Here is a 22,712-nt window from a genome sequence, read left to right on the forward strand (position 1 = left end):
TCTTTAATAAAGTTTAAAAAAAAACAGAAAAAAACAATGTCAACAAGTGCATTTATTAAGAATTACTGATTTTTTTGTTTGTTTTATTTTTACAATAAATACAACAACATGAAATGGGAAAAAAGATAATTATTTTCCTATAACAAATCTCACGTGCCACCACCTTGGACTAACACAAGTTGTCCACTCAGCTTCACTCAGGCAGCACCTGTAAAAGTGACTCAAACTGAGACAAATGTCCTCAGACTTTGTCTAAGGCCGACATGACCAATCTGTACGTCCATCCATCCATTTTCATCTGCTTAACTGTTCTGGGTCGCAGGGTCAGCAGTCTCCATGACCGCCACCCAAATCACATTACACCGTACCAACCTCCCTGAACCTTCCTGCAGGTGGTGAGTCCACTAGGAGGTACCAACCGCTCTAACTGGGATTTGAACTCACCCAGGAGGTGAACCCTGGGGTTCTACACCAATGACAGAGACATTGCCTCTGGTCCAAAGCGCCACCAATCTGTATGTATAGTTAGAATTATCAATATCAAATGTGTTTTACCACTGAAGTAAATGTCCAAATGAGTAAGGATTAAAACCACATCACACTACACTCAGCAATACAGATGTTTTCAGACAGCATTTGTCTGTAGGTGGACAGAAAGGACCAGAGGTTCCCACCATTCCAGAGTCACAGAACAGTTCCATGTAAGAATATTCTTACAGACTTGTCATCAAGATGCAGCGAAAAATAAATAAATAAAATACGACAATAAATGTCAAAATAAATCTAAGGTGCATACAGGTAAAACCACAATGTCAAACGACAAATTGTGAAAAGAGTTTGGCACGTGAGAATCATGTCACAATCAACCTGTATTACAAGTATGTCTCTCCTATCTCCTGTATCCTTCATGGACATTTCAGACAAAACGTTATTTCATGTCATAACTTAAAAAAAGTTGTCTTTAATTGAGAATTTTCAACAAGGAAAAAAAAAAGAATATATGGCACATATAATCAATATCTTCTTATTTTCCTTTCAATATAATGAATATAATGTTTTGTTTTTTTTACTCTTCAGCCTGTACCCAAGTGAACCACAACCAGGTACTGGTCCAGACAAGACCAGGTGGTTGAAGACCTCTAAAGCACACTGTGTATAAAAATGGCCGGACCCACACGTAGCCCTCAGTAAATTCTAGAAAAGACTGAAAGTGCTCCCCCAGGGTTCTGTAATATATAAAAATCTAAAAATTTGCTGATTATTTAACATTTTCCTGATCAAGCTGTGGTTCCAGATTCTAAGTCTGTTTGATCTGCTACTGACGTGTGTGTTCAAATTTGGGTCACATGTAAGGGGACAGTGAATCTGTCAGATATGTGTTGTTCTATCAACGCCCAGTGAAGACTACGTTGTGTCCACAGATATCTTATGGCCTTGACGCATTTTCCATGTGTTGGTGTTCAAACATGTCCTTGTGTCCTTACATACTCACTCATGTAAACCTATGTTGAGCACACATGTACACTCTGGATGTTTTTTCCCATAATCAGGAATGAAACACACAGAAGTTGGACAAATAGGTTGTTCACATAAAACAATCAATACTTACCAAGTTACACAAGAGAACATAAGCGATGCAGTGGTTTTATTTTCAAGGTGGAGTCTATAAAACTATACATCTACATTTAAAAAAAAGTTCACATTTGGGTAATCAACAGCTAGGTTGGTTCACATATTATTCCTCTTCATATTTATTGGCACAATTAGGCTCATTATTTTGTTTTTCTTTAAAAATGTATGTGTGCGTTCTGTCAAAGTTGCTCTTTCCGTGAGTCAAGACAAAAGCAGAGAGTGACTCAACTCACCATGCAGATGTGACGAAAACGAGGTGTTGCTGACTCATGCATTGCATGGCGAAGAAGTCAGGTTTTAACCAGGTTTGTTTGAATCCAGTGCTCACCTGCATCAATGTTTACGTGAATTTTTTGGGATCACCCTTTTTTTTTTACACAAAGTGCCTAAAAGACTTTGGGAACAGAAGACTTTGTTCTTTATGCTATAGGAGAGGAAATAGAAGAATCTATATTTGGGAACCAGAGAAAAGGAGCAGCCTGGGACTATTTTTTGGCGGTGTTTCTTGCAGCCCTGCGCCTTCTGTCAATGTCATATTTCCCTTGTGAATGCAGAACACCGTGTGAAGCGGCTCGTGTAGTTCTGTATCTGAGGCCAGTGTTTGCATCATGACTCTGCATTTCATTTCAAATCCATTGAACTCCACACTTACTCATTTTTATGTTCTTTAATAATGGCGCTGCTCCTCATTCTCCACTTTGATTTTGCCTGCGTTTCCACACTGAGGTGCAAAATCGACTTGGCGGGGAAAAGGCAGAATCAGTCATTTCTGCAGGTACACGGTGAACGAGGCGGGTCAATGATCCATGTACAGTTTGCAGTGTTGCCCTGTGAGTCATTCGCTGTGGCCAGAGGTGTAGAACCAAAATTTGGGATTCTCACAGTAGACAATATTGCACCTTGCCTGTCGTAGGTCATAGAAATTGTCCCTTAAGCGACAATGTTGGCTCAGACCCTCAAACAGCCAGGTCCACCAGGATTTAGCTTCTGCAGCGTCCTTGCTCCGACCTTGCCATAAATTTGCAGACTCTTTCGTCATAAACTGCTCTCTCCTCCTCTCTCAGGCAGACGGAGCCAGGTGTCTCCTGGTTTCTTCTGCCTCTTTATTGTTTTGTGATATCTACATTGTCACATTAACATCTGAATTTTTTTTTTACATTTTTTCCCCCATTCAGCCATGCCTAAACTGATGATGACCGTGGCAAATATTTATATTAATAAATTAAGCAGGTAATTTAAGACGCTTGGTGGTGAAATAAATAACACAGACTGGAAGGAGTGATAAATTATGCTCAGTGATTTTCTTCTGTTGCAGGGTTTTAATTATGTCTTAATCCAATTTGAGATGATAATCCAAGCCAGTGCTCCAGTCATACCTTTACCCTCCGTTCCGAGCTCCTTCGTGGAGATAAGACATGAATGCAGATAGGATTGTCAGACAGAGACAAATTATTTCACAGGTGATATGTTCGCTTGTGTGTATACGCTCAATACACGTGAGAGTAGAATCCCTACTTTACGGTGGTTTCCCAGACAGGTAGGAAATCAGTGCAGTGATGGCGCAGATGTAGGTAATGATTCCAAACACGATGGAGAGCACGGACAGCCACAGAGCCTGGCGCGATGCAGCGTTGGCCCCCTGAAAATCCCCCTGAGCTGCTGCCTTGTTGGTCTGAGAATTCAAGGAGAGAGTGAGATAAACATTAAACGTCAGCAGGGAGAGCAGTATTTCTCATCGTTTGCTTTTGTCCTCTATGACAAACACTTTCCTCTTCCCACATATTCGCATGAACAAGGTTAACCCCTGTATGCTCCATTTATGAATTACACCTGACATTTGTGCTTCATTCATCACCCCCCGCCTCTCCCTCCCTCCCTCCCTCCCTCTCTCCCTTTTAGCAGTCCTTGTCTTTGTCTCCTGACCCTGCTTTAGGCAGCACTCAACAATATTGGAAATCTATCACCTTGGGGCTTATTGTTATGACTCTTATTAAACCTTAACGCAGGCTATTGATCTAAACAAAAGGCCTTTGTATCTTACTGCCAGTTAGCTTTGCAGTCCACGTTAATGGGATTATTTTAGCACTGCTGGAATGATGCCTGCACAAACTAGGGAGATTTTGCGACTGGAGGAAGAGGTTTGTGAATTTCTCCACTGTGGGAAAACTCATATTTTCACATTTACATTTTCAATTGAATAAATCTGAAACCTACCATGCACCAAGACCTATGCTGCTATATTCTAATGTTGGTCATCAACATTACATTACATCAACTCAGAGAGCTTAATGTTTTCTCAGGTGGTCCAGAGTATAAAAAGTTGGAGAACCACTGGTCGAAAGTCAACCTGTTGTTAGTTGAAACATTGGGAACTAGACTCTCAGTCCACACCACTCGTCATCTTGCTACTCTACCTGTGTGGGTATGTGTACGTGGTGGTGAGTGTGTCTGTGTACCTTCTGCGAAAGGTAGAAGGCAGCGATTCCCAGGGGCCAAAAACAGCAAAGCATGGAAAAGAAGGCCAGACCCAGGTAGTCCTGAGGGATCATGAGGGGGAAGTTGGTGTCACTATCTGTGTCACTGAAGTCATCGATCGACGAGTCCTGGGATTCAAATCGATATGAGTTTAGGTTAGAGCACAGCAACATCTCTGAAGAAAATATATGCAAGGGTATATAAACGATATTAAAATAAATAAATCAATTTCAATGTAGGTCAATTACTTTAGCCTGGTCATGTGAATAGTACCTTCCAAGGCAAAAAAAGAACTTTGTCTCTAGGGGTAGGGATACTTGACAGGATATTTTCCTGGAGAGATATGAAATATTTTTTACACTTAAATCTAAACATACTTAATATATACATTATATGCCGTAGCTGTATGGCACAATATGACTACTACACACTAGAGAAATGTAAACTATTTACTGTATGTTTTTGCTCATGGTCTACCAGCAAGTCCTTTGCAATCTACTTTTGGGACATCCCTGACCTCATTATAATTAAACTGGCAGAGTGTGAGAGAATACAGAGCAGAAAGCAGCCAGTTTTGCCATAGTGTCAAATTTGTTTGATTTCCTTTGAAAGACCTGTCAATCACAAACAGTCTTCATGTGTGGTCTAACTGAAAGTGTAATGCAGTACATTCATTTATTATCATTTTATCTATTGTGAAATTGTTGCACCAGCACAAACTGGTGAGGATTCAGAGTAAATGTTGGAAAAGATCCTATGTCTTTGCCAAGGCGGAATTCTTGCCGAGTGGTAACTGTTAAAAACTTCCTTCAGCCTCATTGTTCAGGATCGACTGTCCCTGAAAACTTCCATCTAGTTTTATTACCCGGCTATAAATAGCTAGAAGCTGCTTATTTGTGACATTTTACACTGTGCTATCTCGGTGAGTTCCAAATCATTTCATGAGCAGCGTTATGGTTTTTTTAAAGCTTTTTTTTTTCATTTCACAGGTTGTGCTGAGCTCAGGGATCTGTGAAATAGAACTGGCATCATCTCCATTACCACTGTGCTGTAGTGTTAGTAAAAAGGAGCTTTAAGTAATCTGGCTTTTTTGACAGGCAGTGTTCAATTATTGCTAATCCTAAAAAGCACCGCTGAGACTGTATGTCTATGTAGAGCTCCACTGAGCAGATGTAACAGACCTGAGATCAGATTACTTAATGCCCAAATGATAAATTCAATAAATGGAAATCTCATTTTTATAATCCCAAACATTTTCTAATTCTGTTCATTCAGTCACTGCGTTTGAAAATATTCATCATTTTTTAGTCATCAGCAAAAGAGTGCACAGTGAAAACTAGATCCATGACATTCACTAAATCACATTCTAAAATTCAAAATAACATTTGCAGCATTTGCTTCTCGAAGGAGAAGAGTTCAAACAACAAAGAGTGTTTGTATCTGAATCAGAGACAAATTCCCCTTTGGCATTTCTGATTAGTCTTAAATGCGTAGATTACAGAGATTTCCAACAATAGTAAGTCGCCTCCAAGGGACTGTGCAGCACATCTAATCCTGTTACACCACCCTGTTCCCCCATCCTCCCAACTGGCTTCGTTGGTGGGTATAAACAGCCCCTTTGCATCCTTTGATTTGCATAACAACCAACTACTGGTTCTATTTTTAACTGGTGAACGTTTTTCACCCTAAAAACACATTTATAACAAAAAAAAAAAGAAGAACTAAAGATGCATGTGCTTCACTCTTAATGTTAATGAAGCTAAATGTGAAAAGCTAACATTTAGACATTTATATTTATTTTTACCCCCCGTTGACCTGTGTCTGACCCCTCTGGAAATACTTAACATGTTTGGCTTTTTGTGTTATTTCAGAATACTTGGAAGTATTTACTTTTTATGGAGTACATATGTCTGAGTTCAGTTAATCAAATGAATCAGTTTGAAATATTACAGGAGAAGCAGCTGGTCCTTGAGGTTTGTTTTTATATTATCACATTTACCTTTGTGAAAGACTTGACACACCTGTGATAATGCAAGTAAGTGAAAAACCTTACGTCAGAGTCTGGCAGGAGGTCATCCTCATCGTCCATGCTGTAGGACACACTTTGGTAGTCCTGAGCCTCAGCCAGTAGCTTCTTCTCCAGGGTGGAGCCGGGCTGAATGTCCACAAACGTGGTCTCCAGGTAGTCCTTAGTAACCATGGAGTCTGTATTGTTCCAGATGGGGGCCGCTGGGTAAAAGGACTCCAGTGTGCGCGGTAAAGCACATGGATCCAGTAACTGCTGTTGCTGCTGCTGCTGCTGGTGGCGAGCAGGATGATCACCACAAAAACCCCACACTAAAGAGGGGGGGGCTCTGGAAATACTTAACATGTTTGGCTTTTTGTGTTATTTCAGAATACTTGGAAGTATTTACTTTTTATGGAGTACATATGTCTGAGTTCAGTTAATCAAATGAATCAGTTTGAAATATTACAGGAGAAGCAGCTGGTCCTTGAGGTTTGTTTTTATATTATCACATTTACCTTTGTGAAAGACTTGACACACCTGTGATAATGCAAGTAAGTGAAAAACCTTACGTCAGAGTCTGGCAGGAGGTCATCCTCATCGTCCATGCTGTAGGACACACTTTGGTAGTCCTGAGCCTCAGCCAGTAGCTTCTTCTCCAGGGTGGAGCCGGGCTGAATGTCCACAAACGTGGTCTCCAGGTAGTCCTTAGTAACCATGGAGTCTGTATTGTTCCAGATGGGGGCCGCTGGGTAAAAGGACTCCAGTGTGCGCGGTAAAGCACATGGATCCAGTAACTGCTGTTGCTGCTGCTGCTGCTGCTGGAGCTCAGGATGATGTCCACAATAACCCCTCCATGCAAAGGGAGGGTAGGCCCTGTCCTCCTCACACTTCACCAGGATGCCCTTGAACAAGGCACCGGAGGCCTGTCCAGTCCTGGGCACCAGCCCCGGAGCTGTGGCCCAGCTGTTACTGGGGTTTTCTCCGAGAAGAGGGTGCTCCAGCTCATCCGGATTCTCCATCTGTCTTTGTTAATACCACCCACACAGGAGACCACCACATCAACAATCTAATGTAATTTACAAACACTTAGCGGCTGACAGCGTCCAATCAGCTTATGCAGAAGCAGCTGCTGTGCTGGTTTTTCGGTGTTTTCTCCCATAATCCATTTTAATCCTATTCTTTTAATTTTTCTAAACAGGGTTGCGTCCAGAGGGCAACACACATTAGGTTCATCAAACCCCTTATGTGCAGTGAGATGAAGTGCTACGGCTGAGTAGGTGTTTTGAAGACGGCCTTTCCTTCTGTGTAATGAGAAAATGTTTCACTGTGCAGCAGCTCAGGATTCGCCTGGTGCCTTCCATTTGACAGAACACACGAATGATAATGAAAAATACGTTGTGTTTTTTTTTACATTGTAAGGAAATGTCGACCGTAATGATATTAGATTGTGATTAGGCTCAGACCGATCAATAAAATCTGTGCCTGCCCTCAGGCACTGTCCTGACAAAGTCTATATCAATAACATGTTAGGCCTCTGCCTCAGCACAGTCTCATTGTTTTGAGTAAAAACAAAAAAACAAAAAAAAAACACCTGATGTCAGTCTTTCTGGTTAACAACACAACGGACGATGCAGACGGAGGACTTGAGAAAAACTTGACGAAGAAAGTCCATGAAACAGAAGACAGGAGGCATCAGAACCTGCAGGAGGCTGGATTGATGATGCTTCAAAAATGGACCACTGCAGTGAACACCAGCAGATCAGTGGACCTTCCTGTTCCTCTGTTGTTGCTGCACAGATTGATAAATAAGGTATCAAAGTGGGCTGCTCTGGATTTATGGCAGTTCTCCTTAGGGACATGTAATTTTAATGGTCCTTGTCCACGTCGAGGGGGTTTCCTCAGGACAGAGGAACATTATGTTGATTCAAAGACCGCGTCTCTGATGACTGAGAAGGCTGTTAACAAAAGAAAAATACAGTAAATCATATAGATATATACAGAGAACAGGAATTCACTAAAACAATATAGATACATATATAAAAGACGGCCACTCTTTAATAAACACAATCAGATTCAACCACACTCGTTGCTCATTTGTACCCAGCATGCAGCAGCTGAAATACACTTCTTATACTCATACAGTAATAAATCAATTTCTGGTAAATGTTTGCAACCAGAAAAATATAATTTTCCTCTAAAAATAATAAAAATAAGACAGGGAATTTAATAATATAATCACGTTGCGATATAACATACCTTTAAATAAAAGCACAAACCTTTTTTAAAAGGTATAGGCTATAATCTTGAAGCTGAAGGTAAACTAATAGTTCTTACCGGTAGTTCATTTCATTTTTAAAAACTTATTTTAATCCAATGTTTAGCTGTCTGACCTCTGTTTTGGTAATATTTGATATATTTTAGGATCCAAATTTTACTTCATATTTTATTTTATATTTTATTTTATTTTGAATACATGCTGCAGCGCAGATACACATTTAAAAATACAGTAGACTTTAGGTCTGCATTGGTGGAGGTGTACGGCCTAGGCAACCCAGGTTAGTGGATGCTCAGTGCTCATTTGTACCCAGTAAACAGCAGCGTAAGGATTGGACCTCTGAATAACTGGCTGCCTTGGATTTATGTATTTAACCAATGAACCAATATTTATTCCCACCAATCTCAATAAAAAAAAGTTTGGACAGTTCAATTTTGAACTTTATTCACTGAAATTCTGAAAAGCCTTTATGGGCTTTTCATTCCTGTTGAAATAAAAATGATTAATTTTCACAAAAAAGTCTAGCATCTGATCCGCAGTTAGCACAGCAGAATGCTTCACAGACATGAGATCATTCCAGTGACTTGTTGTTTCCAGCCTCAGTGCACAGCACAGATAAAAATATAAGATGGAATAATTGGCTGTCGTTGGGCTGAAGTGATGCTCAGGGCTGTATTCAGCTACTGTGGAGCTAAAAATGTTTCACTTCCAAACTTCCTCCCTTTTCTCCACCATGTCGTTGCAACACTCACACTGTAGAAGCAGAGAAAACAACCACAAATGAGCAACCAGGCAGAGAAAACACCCCCCTCACCCAAACCCTCCCCCTTCATGTGACACAGGCAAACAAACAAATGTGGACGTAACACGCTCACAAAGTCACATTAGTGCAACAATGCAGCCTTCCCCTCTCCTCCTCTGACTGCAGCATCATTCCAGGAGAGATGCACTCAGCTTTATTACACTTCCTCCCCAGCCCAACCCGTGTCACCTCTATTCATCCGCCATAAAAAGACTTCTGTCAGCTGTATTATAAGCCTGCCTTCTTTTTTGATTCTGCAACGCACATAAAACATCCAGTCAGGTAGAGGGAATGTTGCAAGGACATGGTCTCAAATCACCATTGACACTTTTACAAGAGCTCCTGGTCCTCCTCTCTCCTCCTCCTCCTCTCTCCTTCTCATCTTCCTCTCCTTCTGTTTATTCTGGTGCTGTGTCTCACACGCAGCCAAAACGTCTACTCTCAGCTCAACTTTTTTTTGCTCAAACTCTGTTACTTTTTGATTTCTTTGCATCGAGCCTCTGCACAAAACAAAACAATCGGTGGAGTGTTCCCACTCTTGTTGAAAGAATGCTTAGCATGCTTGGTACCTTCAGAACTTTGACGTTTCATCAATATGTCAATAATACAAAACATAATGCATTGCCATCCACTTTTAAAGCAGGGAGACTAAAGCTAATGCTAAGCTACTCAGACTCTTCTTAATACAGTATGTAGGGGTGTGTATTAGCGTTGAACTGGTGATACCATACGTATCACGATACATTGATATGTAGGAAAACTGTGAGCATAGTAAACACACAATACTGTTACACACTAGAGAAGAAATAAAAAGCAAAATAAAATGAACCAACACCATGAATAAATGCATGTTAATGGCTAAAAAAAAAACATCCATAACCATACGATACTGTGAAACCAAATATCATGATATTTCAGTGTATCACTATGTTCTTACCCCCCTAACAGTATGTGAGACTATTTGTTCTATTTTTGGCTATTATCAGAAGATGAACAGATGAACTGTAAAGATGACAGGGACACCTGCTGTGATGTATGGTTCAACAGACAGAACGCTGAGTTGGACGTTGCGTAAAAAAAAAAAAATGCTGAGTTCTTCCCAATCGAAGTGACCAGAAGGGACAGGGTTAGAAATGAGCAGATCAGAGGGGCAGTTAAGGTTAAGCAGTTGGGAAATAAAGTTAGTGAAGCAATAAACGGGTTAGACATGTGCTGAGGAGAGATACTACATGTTGTAAAAAGGCCGCGGGAGACGCAGCCGCCGGGCAAGAGGCACAGAACAAGACCCCAGAGAAGATTTATGGATGTATTGAAGGAAGATATGGACACGGTTGATGTAACAGTAGAGGAGACGGGGGAACAGGCTGAGGTGGAGGCAGATGATCAGCTGTGGCGACCCTCGAAGGGAGCAGAGATCTAACCTCATCTCTGAGGCCAATTCAACCCTGCAGAAGAAAACTGATTCTGACCACTCAACAATGTCTGCATGACACATCACGATTCACTGAGGAATATATAAGGGACACAATGTGGTTTCAAACTTAAAGCAGCCTCATTGAATATCTCAGTGGTGGTATTCCTACAGTAAGCCTTTTACAGATTAATTACACACCTGCGTACAGGCTCTGTGGGCGCCCTTTATCTCGTTAGCACCCCTGCAAGGACGGACCTCTGGTCCAGTGTAACAACCATATTGTCTTTGTTGGATTCAGACACTGAATTCACCCTGGATGAGCTATCCCAATAATCAGGTGTACAATTTCCCAGAAAGGCTGAGTAGCATGACCCCAGTGTGGGGTGGGGGCGGTGGTGGTAAAAATGAGAAATGGAATTGGGCCTTTGTGTGGCATCTTCTTCTTCTTCTTCTTCGCTGCACCATCAAATGTGAAATGTTGCTTTAAACCCTGTTGCTGCTGACTCTTTACTTCTAGCAGATTTTTAGCAACGCTGCAGTCTTTTACACTCACACAGATCCTCTGTCTTACAGTGCTCACACAAACACACACACACTAACACAAAGCTGAGCTGAAGGTAATTGCTGTAATACTTCAGCTGATACAGTACAAGGAGATGCAGATACAGGGAAAACACTTGTGGAGTATAAAAAATAGACACACCGACTGTGGAAAAGTGAAGTTGTTATTGCCAGTGGGTTTTGATGAAAAGACGTCTTGATGAGGAACAGCGTCAGAGAAACCTCCCAGATATGATATATGAAAATCCAATTTCCCCCTTTTTAAAAGCCCGATTGATTTCATTATGAACCCCTTCTCTCCTCTCTCGCTTCGTCTTTCACGTCTTGATCTGCGCGGAGTAAAGCGGCGGGTAGGAAACTCAAACAGAAAAGACACAGTCAAAAAACACAGGCAGCTGCGGTGGCGTACGCTGCACAGCTCGCGGAGCTCAAAGTAACATCATGTTCCTATGGAAACACATCCACTGTGAAGTGCAGTGCTCACTGCAGGGTAAATGAAGCAGAGACTAATTTGCCATTTCAGTGCTGTTGCACTGCTCAGCTTGATAATAACTGGATGGGATCATTCCAATGAAGCTGTGACTTTCAGTGAGTATGTGTTGCTCTCACATTAGACGATAAAAGGGAATTATTTCTACCAATCTAGACTAATGTAACAGATTAAGAGTGCGGTGCCTGCAGCTGGATTTACTTTAAATCTGTGTTTAAAGAGAGTGAGATATTAAAAATCCACCCTTAAATATCTGAACTAGCCCGTACAGTTCTCATGACAGGTGCTTTGTGTAGTCTGGAAAATTGTCAAAAGTTAGTCAAAATGTACATTATGATGTGGTTACACATAAATAGCTGAAAATTGTTACTCAAATGGTTAAACATAATCAAAATTTAGGAATACCACATGACGTGCAGCTCCTGTAAAAACACATATCTATTTATTTATAGATCTTCTGTGGACATTGTCCTCCCAGATCTTTTCCCTCTTTTGGTAAACTATTTCGTAGGATATAAATTTCAAACAGAAACATTCCCTTTCTATTGCTGACTTTGACTTATTTTAAATCGAAGATGGAGAAAAACGTATCTAAAATTAGACACTACAGGTTCAGGATGATGCCAGGAGTGAAAATGAGTCTCATTTGGCTTTGAGTTATATTTTGAGTTATTTTTCTGACAAACATGTGGTCTCTGATGTGAGCGTCGTATTCGGAGAACAAGAGATCCACAATTAACTGACAGTTAACATAACTGACGCCATGAGATCAGTGAACGCCACAGACATCATTATATTATAAACATCGAAGACGTGATCGGGTTCCTGTTTGATGATCCAGCTGCCAATCACATAAGGTTATCCATCACTTTTTAACCTTTCCCCTTTTCTCTTTATGCTAGCTAAGGTATTTCCCAAATAAAATAATCAGAGAGCTGTGGGATGAAAAGCACAGGGAGCAGGGCCTGATCATGGACCATGGAGGAGACTGTAGTACAATGCACCCTAAAAAACAATATAAAGACTTTCAGAAATGAAAAGACATAGGATGTCTCTCGTCTGTGCTACAGCTCAGAATAGATAGATCCCCAAAAATTTTGCAATTTAAATTTAAATTATTTTAAAATATTGTGATCATATTGATGAATAAAAAAACGAAGCACAATGGTTTTCCTGCTAAACCACAGGAAAGAAAAAAACAAAATGGAAATTTCCAGACAGAGGCAATGACTATTTTTAGCTTAGAAGCAATAGTCAGAATGAACTTAGAATATAACAAGATCAGGTGATGTTTTTACAACCATGTTTTATGTACATTTCAGGCTAAGTTTCCTGTTATTCACTGCGATGCTGAGCTACCAAGCAACAGCACTGAGGCTACACAGTTTCAGGCTAGTCTCTGTTTCAGACTGCAGATCTCTGTTGGTTCGATACTCGATTGAATAACCATTACACCGAACATTCATCACCGTGGTCAGGAAAGTAATCCACGCGTTAACCTGTTGTTGGAATTATGTTTCACCTTTGACAGTTTGGCACGGCTGAGATATCCAAATGCAACTACTGTAAATATCTGCCATGGATTTTTACATTTACTTCACACATATACTGCAGTGTGCTGACCTGCACTTGGCCGCGTTGGCTTATCTGTATGTGAGGTGTGTATTTGTGTGTGTGTGAGACTTGTGTAATCTTGTAGTTGTGTCCGGTATCTGTGTACACACACACACACACGAGGACATTCAATTTACAGAAACGGTCAAATTCAACTGGACTTTTGGCGGAAACGGTCAAATTCAACTGGACTTTTGAAAGCATCCAAAGCCCAAACATGTAGCGGTTTGTGAATAAGTATTTTGGAGGTGAACGTCGCTACCAGTAACTGTGAACCATATGTGAGCAGACGTGAGCAAAATGAGGGGAATATTATTTCAAATACTACAGACTACTTGGTGTGTGTTTGCCTGACAGCTAGGAAAACACGACAAACTACGCTACGGTTTAACAGCACTGCAGATTACACTTAGCTACAGCCGTGAGTTAATGTAAGCAAACAAAAACAATGGGGCAGTGTTTCTGTGAGGGTGGGGGTGGGTCTCTGCAGCTGATGGGGTTCCACTCAGCTGCAGCACCATCTCCACTAAATGACAGGAAATGAATTTGAACATCAATTTCAATCTTACATCTAACTTACATCAACATCTAACCTTTACTATAGTAAGAGGACGCCTGGTTCTGTGGATCGACAGTGTCAGGACCTGAGCTGAAAGTCAAACTTGAATATTGAAGACATTTGAAAATCTATAGCAACATCTAACCTTTACTATAGTAAGAGAAGATTGATAGAGATAGAGATAGATAGATAGATAGATAGATAGATAGGAATTAACAGAGCTCTGCAAATCAAAACCAAATACAAATTCAATAAGAATAGGATAAAACATAGTTGCTGATGAACATGATAGTGGATTAGTCAATAAATTCATTGTTGCAGACAAAGAAACATACCAAAATTAGCCGTTTGTCATTAATAACTTGTCGAATTTCTCACCTGTTTTCTTCCTATCAGGGACTTGTTCCGGTGGAGAATCCACAGTCCCAGTTTGTCCACCATCCATATAACTGTATATATAATAGATGGTCTTTTCACACACTGTCAGTTCTTTCTAGCGTGGGCTTGTGCAGAGGGAAAACCGTGTCACTACACGTTACTGTAAGTTGTCAGCACATTGTCCTCGTGTTTGTCGTTGGGAGATAAGTTCTACTGTCCTACTGTGTGTCGAACTTATCAAAGTCTTCTACCCGAGGAGCTGTCGGTGGCGTTCTCGGTGTTCCTGCCGATGAACCTGTTCTACACAGCTGGTCAGCAGCAGACAATGTTCTCCTCAGCACAGAGCCTCCTCTCTGCTCCTCCTCTCTCACGAATCCCTGTTGCCGTGGTTGGTGCAGCGTCCACCGCTACGTGTCGACCCTCCTCTGTCAACTGCAGCCTTTCTCCGAGCCTCCAAAAACAGATCTCTGCATCTGTCCTCCTCCCTCCTTCTCCTCCTACTTGTTCTCTTCACTCTCATTCTAGTTGTCTTCCCTTATTACAGCAGCACCGCCATCCCCTGGGTCCTAAAGCCTGTTTACCCTTGGAGAACCTGACCCAGTCTGACGAAGGCAGGGATTTAAAATGTAAAAGAAATGAAACAAATAAATAAATAAAACAACATATATCAAAGTGACTTCACACTTGTAAAAAAAATAAAAAAATAAAAAAATAAAAAAAATAAATAAAAAACCACACACACCCAACATATATACACATATTGGTCAAACGACAAAAGTGTGTTTCATGGACTACACACTTTTCTAATATTACATTTTGTGTATCCATTTGTAAACCCAAGATGCAGGTGACACAGTATATATATATGTATACACACACACACACACACACACACATATAGAGAGAGAGGCAAGGCCCTACAAAAAGATGTGTATATTTTGTTAAAAAAAAGTATTTGTACCATGATGAACGTTACCTTGTTAAATTGTATTTACTACTTAGCTGTTAAAACAGTACACAGGAGACGATGTTTGTGTGTGTGTGTGTGTATATGTTTATATATATAAATAGTATGTGTGTGTGTGTGTGTATATATATGTTTATATATATAAATAGTGTGTGTGTGTGTGTGTGTGTGTATCTTGTCTAGGAGAGAAATGATTGTTATGAATGTTGTGACACTGAAGCGAAACAGATTTTGGTCAAAAGCAGCTGAGAGTACACTCGTGCTGTCCACTATCTCTACTGTGTGTTGTCCCAGAGTGGAGATATGAGGGGAAATGCCCCGTAGCGTAGATGACTTCACTTTGTATATCAGGCTCTGACCCAGTTTGCATGCCTTTACAGGCCATCTTCACATTAAGCCTTGGGTTTGGTGGCGAGATTACGCTAACGCATTAGTGCACACCAGCAATCAATGAAATCCTGATGGCTTATGCTGAGCATTTAATGAGGTTCACTGCTTCTAGCCAGAATACCCCTATGCTGCCAGGTATAATTTATTAATTTATTGGGTTTTTTTTTTTTGTATGTTTGTAGTCACCAGAAAAGCTGCAGAGCTGACTGTTTTGATGTTTTATTTGTCTCTGGCTGTCAGAGTTACAAAATTGCTCTCATTTCATCATGTAACAATAAATCAATACGCACCTCGTTACTCCCTTTGTGTCTTGTTTTTCTTTCTTTTGCGCCCACCTTTCATCTGATTTCATTGGCCTCTTTTTCTCTCTGTGTCTCAACCTTGATGAGAATGTATCACGGAGGAGCTGAAGAATGGACGGTAAAGGACAGGTTTGAGCCTGGAAGGATTGATCATGTGAGGAGAAGTCAAATGAAAGCACTAATGATAATACATGTAGCGAGAGGCTGATGTTTTCACTGTCTGTATCGATCGTTCAGAGTACTTATATTATAGTAGTACCCAATAAAAGAACAACAACACCAGTCTGTACTCAGTCTGTGCAAGATATACTGACATTATTTATATATGGATTGTTTTAATGGTTTGATACATTTTGGTCAGTGAACTTTGGCATTAGTGTTCTTCTCTGTCAGTCACACTGCTGCTTTATGTAACAGAAACTGCATTTGTTTTGTTTTTAGTTATTTTGTAATATTTTACTGTAAAGTGAATTATTCAGTTTAGCCAAAATATTCAAAATACATTTTGTGAATTTTATAAATAATTTCCTGCTGCATTATTTTTTTTTAAAGTATAGTGTATAGCATGAGCTGTGTTCTAACGCTTAGGTGTGAGACTGAGTGAACATAAGACTCTTATCTCCTCACCTATTATTTTTTACAAGCCGATTTGAGAATAATGAGATCACCGGGGGATTGAGGCGACATTCACTGTATGTGAGAGGACCGCGTCCACCGTACAGCTGCCGACTCTTTACCCTCTTTACCAGATTGCAGCAGTTTGACTGCGAGCAGAATTTAAATGAGGTTCGACTGCATCAACAACAACACGGTGCGTGAAAGGAAAACACCGCGAGCAAAAACAACAAATGTTGGGGTTGTTGTTGTAGTGTTCATCCTTTCAGAAAGCGCTGACAGTATAATGTCCACATTATCCATCCATCCATCCATCCATCCATCCATCCATCCATCCATGTCCACATTAATGGCTCACAAAAACCTTACAAGGGAAAATGTAGGTGGAGAAATTAATGGAGGTGTGGGAGGGGGTAGTATTAGCAGGAAGCCTAAGGTGGTAAGTAGCTTAACAAGGAAAACAAAGCTAATCCAATACTCACAGAGGAAGGAAAAGAAAATCACCCTGGAGTGCTACAAAGACAGCTATAGATAAACGTATCTTCAGGTCTGTAGGTTTATTATGTTAGCTGTGGAATTCATTGACAATATCGGACATGTGTTAAAGAGTGGTGAAGGATCTTTCCCCCAGGTTACCGCCTTCTACCCCAGGAAACATATTAATATTTGAGCGAGGAGTAATCTACAGTGTTATCTCTGTGACAGAGAAAGGCCGATTTCCTGTTCGTGCACCAGGCACTATTGTCAAAATGCAAATACGGCAGCTTCATCTCCTGTATGTGCTTCGAGCTGCTAATGAGGAATGATTTGTTTGCCCACACACAAAGTGCAGCAAGGCCGAGGTTTTTAAGTCTTTCCACAGAGGACGTGTAGCCACTGCTGTTCATTTTTCACCGGGAGGCAACACACTGGGAAATAATGGACTCTTCTGTCATTTTTCTTCCCTCCGTAGACGCCATTACTTGTCACAGGAACTAAATTATTTATCTCATATGATGGAGTCTTGGCTAATTGTTTTAAAAGACCAATCTGTTGAATCCATAACCACAGTCATCATGTGACTGACTGGCAGTAAATGATGCCCTGATCAGAAGGTTATCTTGGGTCCAGTGAATCAAAACTGCAGCCTCCAACAGCATAAAAGTTTAATTGACATGACAACTGTACGTCAGTGTTCAGACAGCTCAGTATTCATTATTAAATGGGCATAAAGAGAAGGTCAGAAGGGGCTCTAGAGTGATTTCTGGAATTTAGTGAAAACCATACAATGAGGCGAGAATTTCAACAGCTAGAAAATCGAAGGAACTAAGTGAAAATAAATAAAAAATGTGAATAATAAAATCTGTCTATTTATGGTCTCAGTCATTCAGGTCCCCAACCTTTTTTGTACCAAGTCGGTTGGTACTGGTCATTACTGCAGACCAGTTGCACTGCACCGATCGGTGAAGGGTCATTAAATTTTACTACTACTATTTACTAATAAATAACACTACTCTGTAAGTATCGGAATCAGATTAATATTCCTCAATTAAAAATTAAGTACATTTTTAAAAATTCTGTTCCACTACAACCCGGTTTCAATTGACGTACGGACCAGTGCCATAGGGGTTGGGGATCCCTGGCTTAAGAACCCCTCCTGTAATACTGCACCTTTTTATTTGCTAAGTTAAAAAATACCAAGTTTTCTTGGCATCACAGAAACAAACAGAGACAAAGAAAAGGGTATGAAGAGCACTGAGTGAAACCACGGCCGACAGCACAACTTTCTCCACCTAATTGTTGTCTCCTCTTTCTGCCTTTCTTTGAAGTGATTGGTTCAGCAACACAATCCTATTAAAATAAAGCTTGTGCTTCCAAAGGATTACCTATCTGTTGGCATAGACAGTCTGTTCTCTACGCCTCCACCCTCATGAGAACACAATACAGGGAAAGAAATGAGGAAACGTCCATTTTATATCACAACACACTCTATGAAAAAGTGTATTTTCTTCACAATTAGTGTAAGTGAAAACATACATATGATTTACACTACTTCAATGACACTTTAAATTAGAAACAGGTTAACAAGGAAACAGAAAATAAATGTTTTTTATGTACAAAGCAAAAATTGCAAAATGTTTGCTGAAAACAGTTTAAAACATATTTAACATATTTACACGTGTAAAAGTAAATAAGCTAAAAGCGTCACATAAGCGAGTGAATCAAAACACATCTCGACACACTGAAAGGAGATATAACAGCAGAACAGTCAAAGGTAAATAAATTAATAAGATTACATAACAATATTTACATGTAACCACTGCTGACCAAAGGTTAACAACAATGGGATGAAATACAGCAGTAACAAATAAATATACCAACATTAGCCATATGATAGCCTGATGCAAGCCCAGAAATGGCTAAGTAAATATTAGCATTTGAACATATACAGCATATTAACTTGTAATGATGAAACCTGAAGGCATCTCGTTCAAAATAGTCTCCCCTGATTAAAGGTTAGTATTATATAATATATACAGTTTTTGTATATAATATATAATGTCAGAAATATGAGTCCTGAATATCTTCCTGAAACTGCACAACATTGTACGACCAGTGTGTTCATACTGTGTAGTCGGACGGACAGCATTAAACACAATGCATCAGGGAAGAACAATTCAACTCAGGTCACCAACAGTTTCAATTAAATCACAGAGGTGTCCTCTGATCTTCACAGTCCAGTGTCCTCCATCTACCCCCCTCTCTCTCTCCCCCTCTCTCCCTTCCTCTCTCTGATGCAGTTGGTGGTCTCTAATTATTTCTCTTGTCACATTCACTGACCCCACAGTGAACTGAAGCAGCACCTTGTTATGAATATAATGAATAAGGGCTGTTGAGCAGCAGCAAATCAGAGCAGACAGTAAAAATCTACCTCACTTGTTTCTCGACGTGGAACAGCGACACGCAGCACTTGGACCGACCTCATGTGGCCTGTGTCGAGCGTCATATTCATTTTCTGGCACAGGGAGTTTGTACTAATCCTTGTCAAACACATTTTTTGTTTCAGGAACAATTTCTGAGGTAACAAAAAAGTTTTCTCAAAAAAAAAAAAAACAAATAAATAGGGATGTCCTATATTAACTTTTTGCTGATTAGGTGATATTGTCCAAACACTGATTCCAATATGAACCAATTAAGACATAGGCCTGGTGATATTTATTTCTGTACAAACCACTGTGTGAGTATGACATTAATTAAATGAGCTGCAATGCTGCCATCTAGTGACTTTTACTTTAATATACAGTCGTTTATCCCCAAAACATTTTTTAGGCGAAACCCAGGCATTGCGTTATGGGGTGAAAAAGTGGTAACGATTCTAACAGATATTACATAATATGCTAATATCGGGTGATAATATCAGTCGGTGATATTATGGGACATCCCTGTAATTTATTAGACTTGTGTAAAATTTGATAATAATTATTGATCAATGGTCTTGGCCCTGGTGGTTACTACCGGTCTTTATGTTTGGTGTGTTTGCATCTGATGATATTCGTGTTGGAGATGTTTGTAAAATACATAAATATATATATACATATATATATTTGTGTTGAGGATAATTAACTTTGGTTAATTAGGTTTGTACATTAAACTAAGAGTAGCATTTTTAATACAAAAAATCCTTTCACAGAATTTGAAAACTATTTTAAACTAGCACTTTTTGATGGAGGTCAATTTTTGTCCTTAAACACATACTTCCAGCCTTCATTCTGTTGGCTTTCCATGGCTGCAATAAAACCGTTAAAAAGCAATAAAATTAATATTTTCTTGGTGGGTTTACAGGATTAGATATGCAAAACGAAATTGGAAAAAATCCTGAGGGAATAGAATAGGACAGATGGAGGATTGGACTGGCTCTCAGAGTTTGTGTCAGTCACACTGATTAATACCGCCCACTAGAAGGCGGTGTTGGTAGGGTGGGTTGTGCGTGGTAAATGGAGGCAGATGAAGAATAATTGCTGTCTTTAAAATGACTCAGAGAGGCTAAGAACCACCAGGGGAAGAGAGAAGAGGAAACAGGGTTAAATGGGTTGTTTATGAGGGGAGTTAATGGATGGAAAAGAGGAGAATAGGAGGAAAATGTAAAGTGACAGAAGAAGGGGCTTTAATAAAGGCTTTTTAAATCATTCTCTTCAAACCATCCCATCACCCCGCCTTAAAATCCATGCTGGCATTTGTCCTTGATTGCCCTCATTCATAGCCTGTGTCTGAGGAAAGCACTATTTAGAAAAATGTGCCCATTTGTTTTTTCTGATGATGAGACAAATCAATGTTTCCAGCTCACCTAGTTGTTGACTCACTCACCTAGCACAAAATTCTGCACACGGAGTGAGAATACAGTGCAGTTTAGGAGCAATCGGTTGTTTATGCAGTGTGGCTGACAGTGAGTATCAGCAGATCTGAGTGACCTCTGTTCCTGAAGCCCTAAATATGTCTGCATAAAAATGTCAAGATTTAAAATGAGATCCTTTACAGAGAACTGGTATGTGAGCAGTGTTCTGTAGCCTTGACTGTAGAACTAGAGAACGGCCAAAAGTGCTGTTTGAAAAGCCTTATGTAATAGTGAAGTGAGTTACATCTCAATTTTTTTACTAGATCATGAAACACATGTTTAGCTTATATTTAGTAGCACTTTATGCTATTTTTTATTGTAAACCAAGGCCCCAAAAAATAATTGTCAAACATGATTATTATTTTCATTATCAGCATTAGTTTTGGTATTAGTATTATCATTTTATTATTAGTATTAATATTTCTTCTATGACTGCAGTAGGATACAACGAGCACTCATTCCACTGACGTCATTCCCGATGGGAATTTCTAAGCAGGGGAGGGTGGAGAAGGGCAAAGAGGGAGGAGGGAGGGAAGACGTGAGCAATGAGGATCCTTCACGTCGGGTCAACCTCTGTCAGAGTGAGAGGGCTTAAGTGAAATGGTCCCCCTGTGGGAGAGAGAGAGACAGGGAGAGGGAACCACACTCCTGACCATCCTCGTACATCTGCTCAGAAGACGTGGTGATCAACATGAGAACGATGATACGCAGAGGGACGAGAGACAATAGCGAGGGAAGGATTGTTTCTGGATGTGAAGAAGGGGACAAAAGATTTTTTTTTTTTAAACTTTGCTTCGCCTGCACTGGCTGAGTTGTCATCCCGAAGGCCTGAATGATTTATTATAGTCAGGAGTGGCAGAGGAGAGGGCAGCCAGGCAGCCTCTGATTAACTAGGGGAACCAGGGAGGACAAGCACTGCTCTATTATTCATTACTCTACAGGAGCGACGAGTGGGAGCACGGCTTGAATAGCAGAGGCAGGGGAAGACAGAAAGCCACACAAGTGACACGGACGTGTTTTAAAAACATCACAGTTGTTTGTTGTCTGGTCCAAAATGTGTCTTTGCTGCTCTGCACAACTGGGCTCCCTGTCTCGTCTGAGTGCAGCATGAATGCAGCAAGGTATCTGCAAGTAAAATCACGTGAAGACATGCGCGCACACACACTGTCCCTGAGGCATTTTCTTGCTGTCATGTACAGTACATTTAGTGTTGCCATGCCTCAGTTGGTGAGGTGTTGTTTCCCAGCTACAAAGAACTGGAGCTGTATGTTAATGTGTCCCTGGGAAGACTTTTCTCCACTGTATCTTGACATGGGTGAAATACATGCTGAGCACACCTGTACATATATACATTTGTTGAACAGAATTTAAACAAAATATTTGTATTATATATTATTTTTCTGAAGGCTGAATTATGTGCTTCAGAAAAATTCTGACAAACCCAGTTTAAGAATCTAAGATTTTCAGTACAGCAATTTGTTTTTTTTTTTCTTAACAGGAAATGCTTTTTTTTCTTCCGTTAAATATGTTGAAAAAAAAATGTGTCCAAAGGTTTGTGTCCCCACGCCAACATTCAACTAATCTAAATATGCGTGAAAACTGTGGCCCTTCACAAAGGGAATTGTTGCTGTGCTGTGGCACATGATGAAGTGTAAAGCTAAATTTGGATTATGACTTGAAGTAAGGTTAAGTATTTCATTTGAGATTCACAACTGCAGGCTGTAGATGCTGACTACTATCAGGAAACAATGGCTCTTTGAAGGCAGGATTCAGGCAGTGGAAAATAAAACGTGAAGGCACGGAGAATGAGATGTAAATATGAAAAATGTACAACCACGCTGCAGACATGTGAGTGAGT

At 40.2% G+C, this 22,712-nt stretch overlaps 1 protein-coding gene across 1 annotated transcript; it reads right to left on the minus strand.

Moving 5' to 3' along the window:
* Nucleotides 1-39: 39 nt before the first annotated feature.
* tmem91 (transmembrane protein 91) lies at nucleotides 40-14,791 on the minus strand. Its single transcript, XM_025055152.1, has 4 exons — nucleotides 14,209-14,791; nucleotides 6,685-8,070; nucleotides 4,089-4,235; nucleotides 40-3,304 (listed from the first exon to the last, which is right to left on the minus strand). The coding sequence occupies exons 2-4, from the start codon at nucleotides 7,132-7,134 to the stop codon at nucleotides 3,149-3,151; spliced, it is 753 nt and encodes a 250-aa protein (XP_024910920.1). The 5' UTR covers nucleotides 7,135-8,070; nucleotides 14,209-14,791; the 3' UTR covers nucleotides 40-3,148.
* Between the last annotated feature and the right edge of the window lie 7,921 nt (nucleotides 14,792-22,712).

This window comes from Cynoglossus semilaevis, chromosome 4 (assembly GCF_000523025.1).
Source record: "Cynoglossus semilaevis isolate Cse_v1.0 chromosome 4, Cse_v1.0, whole genome shotgun sequence".
NCBI classification, from domain to species: domain Eukaryota; kingdom Metazoa; phylum Chordata; class Actinopteri; order Pleuronectiformes; family Cynoglossidae; genus Cynoglossus; species Cynoglossus semilaevis.

Coding starts and splice junctions, on each gene's coding strand:
- tmem91 (XM_025055152.1), bottom strand. CDS start 7,134: ATGGAGAATCCGGATGAGCTGGAGCACCCTCTTCTCGGAGAAAACCCC. Junction 4,236..6,684: donor ACCTCCTGCCAGACTCTGAC/GTAAGGTTTTTC, acceptor TTTGAATCCCAG/GACTCGTCGATCGATGACTT. Junction 3,305..4,088: donor CCTTCTACCTTTCGCAGAAG/GTACACAGACAC, acceptor TTGAATTCTCAG/ACCAACAAGGCAGCAGCTCA.